At 45.4% G+C, this 16,761-nt stretch overlaps 1 protein-coding gene across 9 annotated transcripts in view; it reads right to left on the bottom strand.

The window, feature by feature from the left end:
• Positions 1-16,761, bottom strand: part of STYXL1 (serine/threonine/tyrosine interacting like 1) — a 64,114-nt gene that overhangs the window by 22,652 nt on the left and 24,701 nt on the right. For 4 of the 9 annotated variants that reach the window (XM_030872041.2, XM_030872034.2, XM_030872038.3 and 1 more), the window contains 3 exons: positions 10,601-10,662; positions 6,831-6,972; positions 2,999-3,144 (listed from right to left, as the gene is read on the bottom strand). In XM_030872041.2, coding sequence (XP_030727901.1) covers positions 2,999-3,144; positions 6,831-6,972; positions 10,601-10,662 — 350 coding nt within the window. Of the gene's footprint in view, positions 1-2,998; positions 3,145-4,087; positions 4,178-6,830; positions 6,973-10,600; positions 10,663-16,761 lie in introns of those variants that run through there. The other 5 variants (XM_070043688.1, XM_070043689.1, XM_060285186.2 and 2 more) reach the window with 3 other exon arrangements.

The following is a 16,761-nucleotide window of genomic DNA, read 5'->3' as shown; positions in this document are numbered from 1 at the left end:
CCAGGGTTCAGGGTGATCCCGCCCAGGACGCTCAGCTTGCCGGGGGCCAAATGAAATCCTTCTGGTTTCTTTCGGAAAATCTCACGCAATACCCACCACAAATCTGTCAACTCTTCCTGACGCTTTCAAACCAGCTTCCTTTGTGGTTGTAACAGCTGTGCGGAAGAGGGTGTGGGACGGATAAAAGAAGCTCTGCTGTTAATTCTAGAGGACACGATTTTGACAACCACATTGACAAATGTAAGAGAAACTGGTGTCACAAATTAACATGCCCAAACCGAGCCCACTGCCTTCCCCTGACACTGCCACCGCCTCCTCCTGTGTCCCCTTCTCAATGAGCCACACCACTGGCCACCTGTCACCCGCACCTGAACTGTGGCATTATTCTAGACTCCTCCCTCTCCCATACCCCCTGCCCCATGTCTAATCGAAGCCGTTTCCTAAGTATTTCTTGAATCTGTCCTCTCCTCTTCATCCCTGGCTCCTAGCAGGTCTCCCCAGACCCACTCTGCCTGCATTGGTCTGGGCTCTGCTCTGCAATCAGAGTTGATCTTTCTAAAGGGCAATCTAACCAGGTGCCCCTCCTCAGACTTAAAACCACTTGGTGGCTCACCAGCATCTCTCTCTAGTGTGGTCTTCACACGTGCCCTAGTCACAGAACCCCTTTGCTCAAAGTGAAATCTTATTTAAGGGGTACCACATATAAAATGGGAAATTAGAAATCACTGTGTCTAAAGGAGAGGGGCAGTCTCAGAGCCCAAATTCTGTGCCTCCATCTCCCCTCGCAGGAGTTCCTTGGGGAGCAGTAGGGACACTCCTGCTTTATACTGTGTCAGAACACGTAACAGGAAGGGAGTGGGGCCCTCACTCTTGCCCCTGAATTAATAACAAAGGTCCCAAAGTAGGGAGTGGCAAATACTTGGAACGTACATTCTAAAGAGGGCCACATACAAGCAGAGTAGAACTCACCCATCCAGGCCCTGCTAGATACCACCAGCCACCACCCTACCCCTCTTCCCAATCTACTTAAGAAGACTGGGGGCAAGGACAAGTCTCAGGTGCATACACGTCAAAACTGACCAAACTGTACATTTGAAATAGGTGCAGTTCATCCTATGCCAATTCCACCTTCCCAAAGCTTTAAAAGAAAAATAAAGAAGGTGAGGTATCAGCATGTGACGTCTTCAGATCAGAAAGAGTCCCTCCCATCACTGCAAAGCCAGTAAGGGTGCTCCTCTAGGAGCGAGGAGGAGTGCCTGGCAGGACGGGGAGGCTGGCTGTACACCTGTTGAGCTGAACATCATAGCTCAGTGGAAGAAGGAGAAGAAGGCCTTTGGAGAACTTGACATATATATACCCTGCATTTGGGAACAGGTATGACCCCAGACACAGGTCCCTAGCTTTTCACACAGGCTGACTGGAGCAGCCAAGCCAGCAGGGCAAGAAGGGGCCTCCTTCCCTACTGTCACACTCCCCTGTGGCTCATTCTGGGATTCAGGTGAAAGAATATGGATGTGGTGGGAGGTCATGAGCTACCAAGGGAAGGGAAGGGCATTGGGGGTACTCCTGTCAGGAATTCTCGGCTGGCTCTCTCTGAAGGATGCTCAGTAACAGACGGGGCCCCCTGAACACAGCCCCAAGAAAACCAGCAACAAAGGCCAGCAGCAGCGCACAGAAGCTGGCTGGGACAGAATGAGAAGGCACTTCCCCACCACTGACAAACAGGCAGCCACACAAGACAGGGCCCACGCTGGACCCCCAGCACCAAAGGGACCAGACCCAGAAGAGGGGACGTAAGGAGATGCCCATAAAGCTATCCCACACCCCTCCCCACTCCCAGCCCTCAGCCCCCAGCAAATGGAAGGCTGCCCAGCTCTGGAAGATGAGAAGAGAGGAGATTTGAGTTGAGATTGGAATGTTAAACTAGCCTAGATTGTACTGGACTGTTTTTATGCCCTTTCCAAAAAATTACTTCAAAAACACACAAAAGTAGAGAGAATAGTATAACAAACCTTGGATCTATCACCCTTCTGCAAGCATTATCAACTAATGGCCCATTTTGTTTCATCTATACCCCTGACTCCCCAGCCCTCCCCAGATTATTTTGAAGGAAATTCCAGACATCATATCATTTTAATTATAAATATTTCATTATGTATCTCTAAAAGATAGGGACTCATATTTTTAAAAACATAGCCATAATAATGTCATCACAACCTAAAGAAATATATAACAATAATATAATATCATCAAATTCCAGTTCATAGGCGCATTTCCCCCGCTGTTTTATAATATGACTAGACTGAAATTGTCCATAACCGAAAGCGGCCAGAAAGTATGGAATCTGCCCATGATGCTGCAAAGGGCAAGAATGAGAGCACAGTTGAAGGCAATTGCTGGAAAGAATGAAACCTCTGCAGGTTCACATTCCATTACATTCAGACCCTTCAAGAAACCAGATACTATAAAATGCCCCCAGGGACCAGTCCCTGCCTGCCTATCATTGCCACCCAGTTTGGCTCCAGGAAGTAAGTGCTCCTCGGGCTCCAGACATCTGGTGCATCCCTTGGCCACACCTTATTACAACCCGTCTCCCAATTTTTACTGTATCCTCTGGACCCAGCCAGGGTTTGTGAGGCCAGACGGCTAAGGATGGCGAGGCAGCCTCGAATCATGATGGCCCTGCCTGCCCGTGTGACTCTGACCACGACCCACCATCCAGAACACGCTGCCCCGGCTCCCTGCCCTCTGAACCAACCTCATGTATTAAACACCGCCCTGGATTTTGCCTGAACCTGGCGATTATAAATTCATCATACTGGACTGGACCTCCTGGCTGCCCCAGGTTCATTCCCAAGCCATCTTTGACATCTCTTCCATCTTTTCCATGTCATCTGTCTCCTTCTCCTCTTTTTCCAGCCCTGCTCCCTGCCCCTCGGTCCCCAGGGGAAGGCCATGCTCCCATCCAAGCCTGCCTGTGCTCAGCACCTTGCCTTACCTGTGGCATCCAGATGATCTTCTGTGTCCGGAAGAAGTGGTACATGGCCGAGAAGCTCTCGTAGCCTCCTCTCAGGATACGGATGGGGTGGCGGGCAAGGTGAGTCAGGGTTCTGCCACACTCAACGGCAGCTCCAAGCACAATTCCTAAGAGTAGAGACCAAAGAGATCAATGTCCCCTGTGTGCTCACCATTTGCCTAAAGGCCCAGTGGATAGGCACTCCATTCTGAAAAGCAATTGTCTAGAAAGCTGAAGCAAATATAAATAGAGGTGAATGTTACAATTAAAATTTAAAAAGCAATTCACCACCAAGTAAGCTGATCTTTTTCTATAAACTCCGAGATTTCATTTTTTTTTTCATATTGTTGCAAGGAAGGATGATTCAGCATGAGGGGAATGTGTGTGTATATATACAATATCACATATTATATACCATACAATTCATCTATTTAAAGTATATAAATTAATGTTTTTTATTATATTCACAGTTGTGTAACCATCACTGCAGTCAATTTCAGAACATTTTAGTCACTCCCAAAAGAAACCATGTACCAGTTAGAGGGTTTCATTCCTCATTTCCCTCCAAACATCCAGCTCTAGGCAACCATTAATCTAATTTCTACGGATTGACCTATTCTGGACATTTCATAGACACTGAATTATACAATATGTGGCGTTTTGTGTCTGGTTTCTTTCACTGAGCATAACGTTTTCAAAGTTCATCTATGTTGCAGCAAGTGTCAGCACTCCATCCTTTTTCATAGCTGAATAATATTCCACTGTGTGGCTCTCCACCTTTTGTTTACCCATTTATCTATTGATGACTATTTGGATGTTTCCATTTTGTGGCTATTATGAATAAGGCTGCTATGAACATCCATGTGCAAGGTTTTGTGTGCACATGTTTAATTTCTCTTGGTATATACTGTGGACAAAGAATGTTGCTTGCCATATCAGTAAACAAAGGATGCTGCGGCCATCAAGCCATCAGCCACTGCAGCTGCCCCCGACTGTGCAATTTTCCATGAGCAGGCAAATTATATGCGTGTGGTTTTGGGGTTTTGTTGTTCTGTGGTTGTGATTTCTTACCAAGTGAGGTTGGGGGCTCCATAGCACTAAAGTGAGGTCAGGTATAGACTGCAGACGGCGCTGTCTTTACTGACCAACATTTCCTAGGATTTCAGGGTCCAGCCGACAATCCTAGGATTGCAGACTGGAGACCAACAGGATGAGCTTAGGAAAGAGGGGACAATTTCCTGGCTAAGGACCTCCTGAGAAGACTGGTTTTATTAAAGGTGGAAGCCTAGCGCCACCCAGTGACCGCTGGTGTGAATGCCCAACCCATGGAACTCCACCCATATATATTAGTCACTGAGCCACAAGCAGCCGCAAGGGGTGGTCAGCCCAAAGCAGGGGCTGAACGGAGAATGCAGTGGAGCCTCAGTGAAGCAGATTAGAACTGACCACGCTCCAGCGTGTGGCTGGAGTGACTGCACTGTTCTCCAGCATCACTACCCTGGCCTTAGGAGACCAGACAGAGCCAAACTGCCCAGGTTTGAATCCTGGCCCCAGCACTTGCTAGGTGTGGTGGTTTAAAAACTCTCTCCACAAACCTAGAAAAATGGTACAGATGAACCGGTTTGCAGGGCAGAAGTTCAGACACAGATGTAGAGAACAAACATATGGACATCAAGGGGGGAAAGCCGCGGGGGGGTGGGGATGGTGGTGTGATGAATCGGGCGATTGGGATTGACATGTATACACTGACGTGTATAAAATTGATGACGAATAAGAACCTGCTGTATAAAAAAATAAATAAAATTCAAAAAAGTTCTTTAAAAAAACTGATACTAAACTTTCTTTGGGTTATTTGTATGGAAATATGTTAATATAAATGTTTCAGACATTACATGAGATTCATAAAAATCTTATATGTTCTGGTATAATGTTATAAGTCATAATTCTAGTTATTACTTTAAAATGTATATCTCAGAAATAACTAAATTTCCTGTCAATTGCATTATTATGAACTTTCATCAAATCTTTAACTGTGGTCATTTTTAAGTCTTTTGTCATTTACAGACAGTTCTGGGTGTACTCTGATGCTTTTGCAAAAATGTTCCTGTAAAAGGGTTTCATCTTCAACGAATTCATGGAAAAGACTCTGACAAGTACAGGTTTCTGGTAACTGACTATACCGTTGAACTGAATGAATAAGCGTTTTCAGAACTCTAATGGAAAACTGATGAATTCATAAAAGTGCTAACAAAAGATCAAGATGAAAAAAAAATTAATTACATGGGACTGAGTGAACTGATGAGGATGATTATAATTTTTGTGACTTTCCATTTGAATAAAAAAAAAAAAACTCTCTCCACAAATTCTTTCAAACACCTCCCTTTAAAAGGTTGAGTTTAGGGACTTCCCTGGTGGTGCTCCCAATGCAGGGGGCCCAGGTTCGATCCCTGGTCAGGGAACTAGATCCCACATGCATGCTGCAACTAAGAGTTCGCATGCCACAACTAAGGAGCCCGCCTGCCACAACTAAGATGGTGCAACCAAATAAATAATTAAATATATTTTTTAAAAAGGTTGAGTTTTAATTCCCCTCTCCTTGAGGGTAGGCTGTACTCAGTGACTTGCTTCTAATGAATAGAATGTGGCAAGAGTGACTGTTTAAGTCCCAAGACTAGGTCATAAAGGGTACATGGCTGTCCCTTTCTCTCCCTCTTTCTTGGATCACTCACTCTGGGGTATACCGGCTGCCCTGTCGTGAGGCCATCTAAGCAGCCCCATGCAGAAATCCATGCAGTGAGGAACTGAGGACTCCTAGCTATTCCCATGTGAGTGACTCATCTCAGAGGCACATTATCTTGGCCTGGCCAAACCTTCACAAGACAGCAGTTCTGGCTAACGTCATGACTACAACCTTAGGACAGGCTAGAACCTCCCAGCTAAGCTACTCCTGAATTCCACAGAAACGAATATATAATTAATGTTTATGGTATTAAACTACAGAGTTGGGCTTCCCTGGTGGCGCAGTGGTTGAGAGTCCGCCTGCCGATGCAGGGGACACGGGTCCGTGCCCCGGTCCAGGAAGATCCCACATGCCACGGAGCGGCTGAGCCCGTGAGCCGTGGCTGCTGAGCCTGCGCGTCCGGAGCCTGTGCTCCGCAACGGGAGAGGCCACAACAGTGAGAGGCCCGCGTACCGCAAAAAAAAAAAAAAACTACAGAGTTTTGGGGTAATTTGTTACACAGCAATAGATACCCATGGTCTCACACCTGGGGAATGAGTTACTTCACCTTCCTGGACCCCAGTTTCCTCATCAATAAAGTGGGGATATTACCTATTAGGGCACAATTCTCCATGGTCTTTCGTGTTTCTACATAGCCTCTGAACAAAGGCACTGGCTTTTCAAGGATATGTGTATAACAAACAGCCTTGGATGACAGAGACAGTTTCTGCCTCCAGAGCCAAGGGCAGGCAGGCTTTCTGCCCATTTGTTAAAAAAGATTCAGACCCCCTAAGCTCAGAGTTCTCCATAACACCACCCACTGCATTCTGGCTACTTTTACTGCTCTGAGAAATAAAGCCCTTTGTCTCTGACCCAGGAGCCTCATGTCTTTTGCCAGCATCCATGAACCACGGCAGGCTCACCTGTCATCTTGCACAGGAAGGAAAAAGCCCAGGCCCTTCCCAGTTCCTGGCATTGCCATCCTCATCGGGCTGCTCTGCAGACTGCATGAGGTGACCCAGGCAGAGCTCCTGGCACGTGACAAAAGTGCTCAGTAACTGAACTCGTATTCTTGCTGCTGTTGTAAAAACCCACCTTGATCGCCTTCATCAGTGCTGTCATCGTCGTTGTCACCTTTTAGGATGACATTCAGGGAGCTGGTGTTGTTATCATACACCACACAGTGTTCCACACACTCCAGATCCACAGACTCCGGGATAAGATATTCACCCGCCCTCTAAAGAAACCACAAAGGAAGGCTGCTGGCAGGTGGGTCCAGCTGAACCCATAGTCCCTGCACGCCAGCACCGGCAGGTGGGTCCAGCTGAACCCATATTCCCTGCACGCCAGCACCGGGAGGAGCCGGAGCTAGGACGGTGTCCACCTCCCTGACTACACACAGGCACGGGAGCGCTGACAGTGGACAGAGAGTCTGCTGAACTCCAAGGACCTGCCACACCCATATTCCCTCCTGGGGGAAGCTGACCACAGCTGACTGGGCCAGAGATAACTGCCGGGTCAAAGAACAGTGGTCTATGGACCAGCCCACAGCCCTTTAGGTGCCCTGGCATGAGTGCTATGAGAGCAGTCGTGGCCACCTTCACTAATGACATTCTCTGTCTGGGGGAGAGTGTTGGCGTTGGGGACCGAATCCAAACTCTGCCATGAAGAGGGCAGTGAGCAGAAGGCTTGAATGCACAGAAGTCATAAGCAAGCAGGCACCATGAGGCAGGCTGGAAGCTCAAATGGAAGCTCTGTGAGAGCAGGAACTTTTGTCCCTTTATGGCCACTGATGTATCCTGAGCTTCCAGAACAGTGCCTGGCACACAGCAGGCCATAAATATGGTTAAAGGAAGGAAAGGGCAGACAGCAGCACTGAGGTCATGAGGAGGAGCTGGGGACTGGCTGAGTCATCATTATGCTGGACCACAAGGGCAGCAACAACAGGTGCCTTCTGCCAAGGAGGGGATGACCTCTCCCAGTACCAGAACTGCCCAGGACTCCAAAGGGTGTCCCAGAGCTCGGGAAGGCCCAGCTGGTAGCAGCAGAGAGGTGGGTCTCCACTTGTTCACAATGCTTCCTGAAAGCCCCCACTACTCAGGGGAACCTGAGCCTGGCTCTGTCCCTTGTGACCTGAGCTGACTGTCGTAGAGGCCCTGACAGAGGACATTCAGGTGGGATAGGACGAGTGTGCATCTACTGTACTGCAAGGCAGAGCAGTAAGGCCCCTGGAAGTACAGACCCAGGACGTTCTCCAGGATTCTAAGGAGAGAAATCATATTCGTCTAACAGAATTGGGAGAGAGGTGGTGCTCAGAGGACGAGCAGGACTTAGACAGGTGACAATGAGGGGGTAGAAGGCTCTGGGTATGGAGAAGAGCATGAGCAAAAGGGGAACGGTGAGAACAGCCCCTAGAGGCTTGAGCAGGTGGGAGCACAGGAGAGTTGTGGCCGAACATCCATTTTCACTTAATAAACATTCGTTGAGGACTCACTTTGCACTCACACTGTGCTAGGTTCTGAAATACGGAGATACAAAAAAAAAGAAAAAAACAAAAAGGGAAATGCCTGAGTTGGCCTGGAGGACTCAGAAGGGTCTCATGGGACAGGAGGCATTTGAGATGAGACTGTGAGGGCAAGTGGAAATTTGCCAGATGGACAAGGGCTGGGGGAGCATTCCAGGCTGAAGGAACAGATACCCGTCATTCATTTTTAGTTAACAAATAGGTCCCAAGCACCTCCCAGATGCCAGGGACCAGAGTGAGCACCCGGGATACAATGATGAACAAAGCATACACGTCCCTGGGTCACAGAGAGCAGTGTGTCCAAGGGACCACACATATTGTCATTTCCTAGATTGTAAGAGACCATTGGTTGTAAGATGCACCACCAATTTCATAAAATTTGCAATCAGGAGTCTACACAGAAGGAGAGGTGTGTTGGCACATAACGCTACTTCAGGCAGGGCGGGGAGCAAGTGGTCCTGGGAAGACCTGAATCGGTGATCTAAAGCCCAGACCTCCCTCCTGGGCCCTGTTGCTCTCTGCGTCCCCTGCACACTGGGTTCACCTTCTCAGACCACTTTGTCCTGAAGCCTGAGTCACGACCACCAGCGATGCTCAGACTCCCATCCTCCAAACCCTACCACCAGAGTAGAAGGAGCAGCCTTCCCTAATGCCAATTCTGATTTGCTGTTTTCTTCCCAGGCCAATCACCGTGGCCAGGGCCTGGATCCTATTCTAAGGAGCACCACTAGACCCCCCATGATTTAAGCAGAGAGAGGAGGAGTTCCCCTCAAAAAAGTGGAGGTGCCAGGCAGAAAAACAACAGATGTTGTGGCCACATTCACTTTCGGGGGAAAAGACTTTGTCACTTTAAGGTGCAAATCAATTGTAGGATATATTCCAACCTCAGAAGTGTTAAAATACAAGGACAAATGAGCATCTTAGACCCCAGGAAACACGGCAGGACACGGTTGTGGAGGTGTCAGGGGAGAGTGGAAGCATGCCGGATGAGGCTGGAGAGGGAGGTGGAACCAGATCCGGTGTGTGAACACCGACTTCGGGGCTGTGTGTCCTGCTCATGCTGGGGTTCCCTTCCAGCCTTCAGGCCTGTAACCTCCTGGCCAGAAAGTAGGGGAGGGGAGGTGTGAGGTGTCAGCCTGGCCGAGGGGCTGAGGCAGAGGGAATGCCTCTTTTCCAGAGCCGGGGGTACTGCCGGAATCAAAGGAACACACAGATTTGAGAGGTGAGTTGGAAGCTGAAAGCCATACAGGACGAAGGGGCTCTGAATCAGCTGCAAAACACCAAGGAAGGCCTGAAATGGAGATGAAGAGCTAGAGTATGGAGCCAGAAAACTGAAAATCCAGAGAGGAAAAAAGCAGATAATGACACACTAGGGCGGGGAAAGGGAGGTGTTAGGAGCAAGCTTATCCCAGAAAAATACTTGAGGCAGGGCACAGGCTCCCTGGCCAGTTGTGTGGGAAAGGGCCAGAGGTGGAGTGCGCAGCAGCACGTGGCAGTGGGAACAGGGAGAAGGGGGAAATATTGCAAGACAGAATCGTGGAAGTAAAACTGACAGGATGGCTAACTGCATGTGGACAGCTGAAGCTGTAAGCCTGGATGAAATCTCTGAAGGAAGTACACTGACCAGCAGATATACAAGAACAGGGTAGTGGTTTCTTCAGGCGGCAGCAGGAGAAAATGAAGCTGAACCAAAGAGGTAGAGAAGAAACCAGGGAAGCAAGGGAGAACCTGGAAGTCAAGGGCAGAGAATGTGGTCAGGATGGGAGGGGTCAAGGTAGAGCTCAAGTGAAGGCTGCCATGCTCAGCAGTGACCAGAGAGAGAAGACTCCCTACGGGACTGGAGGGAAGGGCTTCACTGCAGGAGCGAGGCCGGTGACTGCCTGCAGGGCCCAGGCATTATAAAAGCTGGGCCGGGAATAGGAAGACAGGATGGAAATGGAAGGGAGGGTAGGGAAGGGGCTTCTGTCTCTGGGTTATACTAACTATTTCTATGGCTTGTTGTCTGTTGCCCAAGTAGAAGAGATGCTCCATGAGGCAGGGAGAATGAATTAAGGGCATCTTATATTCTGTTGTATCCCCAGGGTCTGGAACATTGCCTGGCAAGTCAAGGAATTAAAGCAACATTTGCTTAATGAAGCTGTTGACCGTGGGGGGGCAGTGGGGAGACCTTAAGGAGTGTGAAACAGTGTAGGAGACCCTCATGGTGGACGCACAAGGGCAGTCCTGTCTCTGCCGCCCACAGTGTCCAGTAGTAAGTGCTGCCTCCTGGACCTCGGACACAATCTCCCATTCTCCCCACCCCCCTGTAAGGTAGCCCCAGATTCTGACTCTGCCCATATACCTTCTTCACAAGACGGGCTGTAATCACATGGCTTTCATCATACTCCCGTTTGGAACGCACATCTGAAAAGGAAAAGTATTTAACTAATAACTGCACTTGCAAAGGAACACATGACCAAACTAGAGCACTTACATCAGCATTAACATATATTTGTTTGGCAGTTAGGCAACACTTGTCGTGAATTTAAAATTCAAAGCGTGTAGCTGTCCTATTCTAGGCTACCCATATAACTCCCCTGCCCCCTCATATCCACACCCATATCCCCCCGTAAGGAACAGTGAGACTCCGCATCTATGATTTAGGGGAAGTTCTCTCTGAGGTCGAAAAAAGCAGGGAGGGGAGAAATCAAAGTCAGGGTAGCCTCATACTAAATGCTCCATGGAATTTTAGACAAATTCAGACTCTAGAGCCTAAGAGTTGAGGTTCTAATGCCCCTGTGAGGACAGAAGTTGTGGTACTGATGTCCTCTAAGTTGGGAGGAACATGGAACATAAATCCTAAAAAGAACCGTTATGCATAAATCTTAAAAAGGACTGTTATCAAAAAAAAAAAAAAGGACTGTTATCCAAAATACACCAAGGATTCTTAAAATACAACAAGAAAACGATCAACTCAATTTTTAAAATGGGCAAAAGATATGAACAGACACACCATACCAAAGATAAATGGCAAATAAGCATATGGAAAGATGCTCCACATCATATGTCATCAAGGAAATGCAAATTGAAACACGAGATACCACTACATGCCTATCAGAACGGCAAAACTTCAAAACACAGAACACCAGATGCTGGTGCAGATGCAGGGCAACAGGAACTGTCATTTGTTGCCGGTGGGGATGTAAAATGGTACAGCCATTTTGGAAGACAGTTTGGCAGTTTTTAATAAAACCAAACATTCTCTTAACAGCAACTGTGCTCCTTGGTATTCACTCAAATGAGTGGAAAACGTATGACCGCAGATGCTTATAGTAGCTTTTTCATAACTGCCAAAACTTGAGAGCAGCCAATATGTCCTTAAGTAGGTGAGCGGATAAATAAACTGTGGTACATCCAAATAATGGAATATTAATAAAACTGAAAAGAAAAGAGCTATCAAGTCATGAAAAGATATGGAGGAAAGTTTAATGCATATATGTGACAGAAGCCAATCTGAAAAGGCTTCATTTCACACTGTCCGATTCCAACTATATGACATTCTAGAAAAGGCAAAACTGTAAAGATCAGTGGCTGCCAGGGGTTAGTGACAGAGAGGGATGGACAGGCAGAACATACAGGATTTTTAGGTCAGGAAAACTATTCTGTGTGATATTATAATGATGGACATATGTCATTATATATTTGTCAAAACCCACAGAACGTATCAATACATCAACCCTAATGTAAACTGTGGGCTTTACGGGATAATGATGTGTCAATGTAGGTTCATCAACTGTAACAACTATACCACTCTGGTTTGGGATGCTGACAGTTGAGGAGGCTGTACCTGTGGGGTGTGGGGGGAGTCAGGGGTTATACAGGAACTCTGTACTTTCTGTTCAATTTTGCTGTGAACCTAAAACTTCTCTAAAAAACATCTATTTTTTTAAAAAAGACATAAGCAAGCACTAACCACAAAAGAAAACATTGATAAACCTAATCCTATTAAAATTTAAAACTTCTCTTTTCATTAAAATACGACATTGAGGGGACTTCCCTGCTGGCACAGTGGTTAGGAATCTGCCTGCCAATGCAGGGGACACAGGTTCAATCCCTGGCCCGGGAAGATCAACTAAGCCCGTCCGCCACAACTACTGAGCCTGCACTCTAGAGCCCGTGAGCCAAAACTACTGAGCCCACGTGCCACAACTACTGAAGCCCGCGTGCCTAGAGCCCGTACTCCGCAACAAGAGAAGCCACCGCAATGAGAAGCCCGCGCGCCACAATGAAGAGTAGCACCCACTCGCCGCAACTAGAGACAGCCCGCATGCAGCAACGAAGACCCAATGCAGCCAAAACATAAATAAATAAAAAATTAAAAAATACAACGTTAAGAAAGCAAAAGGGCAAGCCAGAAACTGAGAGAAAATATCCCTAATACAAATAACTAAGAAAATCTCGTATCCAGAATTTATAAAGAACTTACAAATTCAGGCATCTGAAGACACCTTCATCTGAAGACACCTGTATTATGAGACACATTTAGAAACAGCTCAAGACCACATCCCTGGGCTGACTCCAGCCCAGTAAGGTGCCTGCCTGAGGAAACTCAAGGCTTCCAAAGAACTACCTGAAGATAGGGCCCCTGTCTCCCAGGCCCTGTGGAGGGTAAGAACCTAACTCGGATAAGCACCAGTTAGTAAACCCCCCTGGGTTTCACATGGTCCAACTCCCATCCCCTTTTCGTAGTTTTTCACTTCCCTGACTGAGCTCCACTCATCTCCCTCCCTACTCCCTCACTCTCCCTTTGAAAGGCCCAGTTGCCTCTATGCAAATTGAGGTGGAGTTCCATTCACACTGGACTCTTCCCTATGGCAAGAGTATACTACCGATTAAACTCTGTGTTCACCACTCTGACTAGTGTCTGGCTTTGTTTATCTTTAACATGATTTAACAACAAAAACGAACAAACTACAGTATAGCTACATACAACAACATAAGCGAAACTTAATCATATAATTTTGAGCAAAGGAAGTCAGTGACATGGTCTATATGGCTTAAAAACAAGTGAAACTGAGTATAGTATATTATAAGCTTGTTTCACTCATAAATATAGCTACGAAAATCTGAAATGAATAGGAAGCTAAACCTAATCGTGTTCACAAAAAATAATATAACATGATCTAGTAGGAATTCTGTCATACTAGAAAATAATACTAGAAAATCTTTAAGATATTAAAGAAGGCACTTCCCTGGTGGTGCAGTAGTTAAGAATCTGCCTGCCAAAAAGTTAAAAAAAAAAAAAAAAAAAAGAATCTGCCTGCCAATGCAGGGGACACGGGTTCAAGCCCTGGTCCGGGAAGATCCCACATGCCGTGGAACAACTAAGCCTGTGCGCCCCAACTACCAAGCCTGAGCTCTAGAGGTCACAAGCCACAACTACTGAGCCTGTGTGCCACAACTACTGAAGCCTGCAAGCCTAGAGCCCATGCTCCGCAACAAGAGAAGCCACCGCAATGAGAAGCTCACGCACCACAACGAAGAGTATCCTCCCGCTTGCCGCAACTAGAGAAAGCCCGCGTGCAGCAACAAAGACCCAAAGCAGCCAAACATAAATAAATAAATAATTTTTTAAAGATATTAAAGGAGAAAAACTATGTTCATTTTAACAAATTAAGAAAATTTTCAATTCATGTCATGAAAAAAATTCTTAGTACATTAGGTATATATGGTAACTTCCTTAATGTGATAGGTAAATTACTCAGTATCTACAGTAAACATCATACTGATTGATAAAGTGAGAAACAAGACAAAATGCTCACTATCACTGTAACAGAGAAGAACAAACCTGACTCCATATTGGATCTATTCCTTTATCTCTAACCTTTGTGCTCTGTTGCCTGTGCTTAGTCATGCTGGCTCTACACCTTTGTAAAGGAATGTTGCCTATAGCATGAAATATATATACTAGCCCTTTCTCAAGGTTCTGACTCCCAGGCTTGACCTTTAAAAGGTATAACATTTGTCTTGTTGGAGGTTTACAGGAACATTGTGACCAGACCTATGTGGACAGCTGCAAGAAGGATTATTACATACCCTCTGGAGTCTGGCCAGCACCAAGAAGTTTGCAATAACCAGCCACATGCCCTCCCCTTTTAGTATAAAAGGGGCCTGAATTCTAACTCAAGTAGGATGGTTCTTTGGGACACTAGTCCACTATCTTCTCAGTCTGCTGGCTTTCCAAATAAAGTCACTATTCCTTGCCCCAACAACTCATCTCTTGATTTATTGGCCTGTGGTGCAGTGAGCAGTACGAGCTTGGACTTGGTATCATCACTGTTCCTTTTTCTTTTTTAAACATATTTATTGGAGTATAATTACTTTACAATGGTGTGTTAGTTTCTGCTTTATAACACACTGTTCCTTTTTAACACTGTACTGGAGGGCAAAGGGTATAGCAATGTAGTGAGACTTAAGAATTGAAACAGAAGAAATAAAACTTTTGTTATAAGCAGATAAATGATTGTTTTACATAAAATCCAAGAGAATCACAAACAATTAGCATTAGTAGGAGAGTACATCAAGGTTGCTAGATACAATATATTTTAAAAATCAATAATGGTCTGAAAGTGGAGAAAAAAGAGAATGTTCTAAAAGAGAAAAAGGCTTATAGTACTGTCTCAAAGATCCAAGTGTCTACCAAAACTTGCAAATCAGCAACAGAGACTAAAGAGATGGATGTGCATACCAGCAATGATTCAGAAATCCTGTAAAACCAAGAAAAGTTACAAGAAAATAGAAGCTGAAGCCCATTCCATAAATGATCCTGTGAATGATGAAAAACCTATGACAAAAAAGAAAAAGAAAAGCTTTCTACCAAAATAGTCAGGAAGTGCCAAAGGGTGACAGCAAAGTAGAGGAGAATAAAAAGAAAAGTACCTGCATGAGAAAAAAAAGTAAAATGATAACTCTGGAAAGTAAATCAAGTTAAAAACAGCAAGACTGCTCAGAAGGGGGCTGCTCGGGTGAAAACAACTCCTTCTACAGATCTTCTTCTTTACATGGGGCCAATTCCCAAAAATGTCTCCTTTCCAAAAAGATAACAAAAAGGAAAAGTCCAACATGCAGAGTGAACATAAAGTAAAATGCAGCATCTCTAGGAAAGTGCAGGTGCACAGGGTCTCCTACCACCATCACCACTGCAGCCAAAGGAAAACTTAAAAGAGGAGGCGTCAAAAGACCAAAAATTACTCTCCAAAGGGAAGAAAACAGGCTCCCCTTCAGAAAATAGCAGCAGAAGGGGCAGATAAGAGTCTTGCTGGTTTTGCTGCCAGTATAAAGGAATCTACTGGTACTTCATCCTCTGAATAAAACCTGAATTTCACCCAGAGGGTGAAATTTCAGATAGTTAACAGGCTGACATTATGCACTGTAAAATGGAAAATGATCAGAACACAACAGAGAACCTCCCTGGTAAGAACTCAGCAGGTGGAGAACCAATTTCACCACTGTTTCTTCTCCCACCAATAGAAAAATGTGGAGCAGTGTCTAGAACCACACTGGCATCACCTCCTGTTACCATGTCAATAGATGAGTCTCAGGATACTGATGAAGATGCATGCATCCACAGTCATGATGGAAGTGACCTAAGTGACAACATGTCAGAGGGTAGTGATGATTCTGGACTGCACAGGGCTCAGCCAGTTCCACAAGAAACTAGTAGAAGAAATGCAAAGGAAGTCTTGGCAGTCTAAGGGACTGAAGGAGATTTTGTTTGTATCTTCTATGCTTCTTTTTTTAGAAAAGAAAAAGATCACAGCAAACATTTCAATCATCCTTTGGTTAGTGTACACGTCCTTGAAAAAGCAGCTAAAGGGAGAAGTAATTAAACTTTGGACAAGGCTTTAGTTCCTAGTTTGTATATCTATTACATTTTATATTCATTCACAGTAATAGACAATCTTTTATTTTGAAAATTGCTTTGATAGTTTCCGATGTTGATTTTTAAGTGGTACTCTTTTCCTTAGGACTTTATGTATACCTATTGATTGTTGTATAAATTTTAGCAAATCCAAGGGAGTTAGTACGCTAAACCAGCAGACATCTAATCTGTTAGCTCATGCGTTTAACTGAAATGAGGAGGCCAAGATGGCATTTTATTGCCTTGTGCAGTTACAACTTGTTTTTCCCCATGTCTATCTTTTCCTGTTTCACCTTAACTTATTCTCAGTTCCTTGTTTAGCTCTATAAAAATTGGCATACTTAATAGCAAATTATTTGAAGAATTTGCCTGCTTTATATAATATTAACACTTAAAAAATTTTTAGAGATGATAAGACATTTAAATTGAAGTAAACGTAAACCAAAATGTGAGAAATGGAGACCTGATTGAAACAAAAAGGTGTTTATTTGGGCTTTGTTAGGACCGCGGCCCAAAAGACACCGATTCAAGAAGCACTTGAATTGTGTTCCGCCAGATTACAAAATGGGGGAGGCTTATAAAGGGCAAAAAACTTCACAAGG

This window comes from Globicephala melas, chromosome 15 (assembly GCF_963455315.2).
Source record: "Globicephala melas chromosome 15, mGloMel1.2, whole genome shotgun sequence".
Taxonomy (NCBI): domain Eukaryota; kingdom Metazoa; phylum Chordata; class Mammalia; order Artiodactyla; family Delphinidae; genus Globicephala; species Globicephala melas.
Note: the sequence above shows the minus strand (reverse complement) of the source record. Positions and strands in the feature narration are given on the sequence as shown.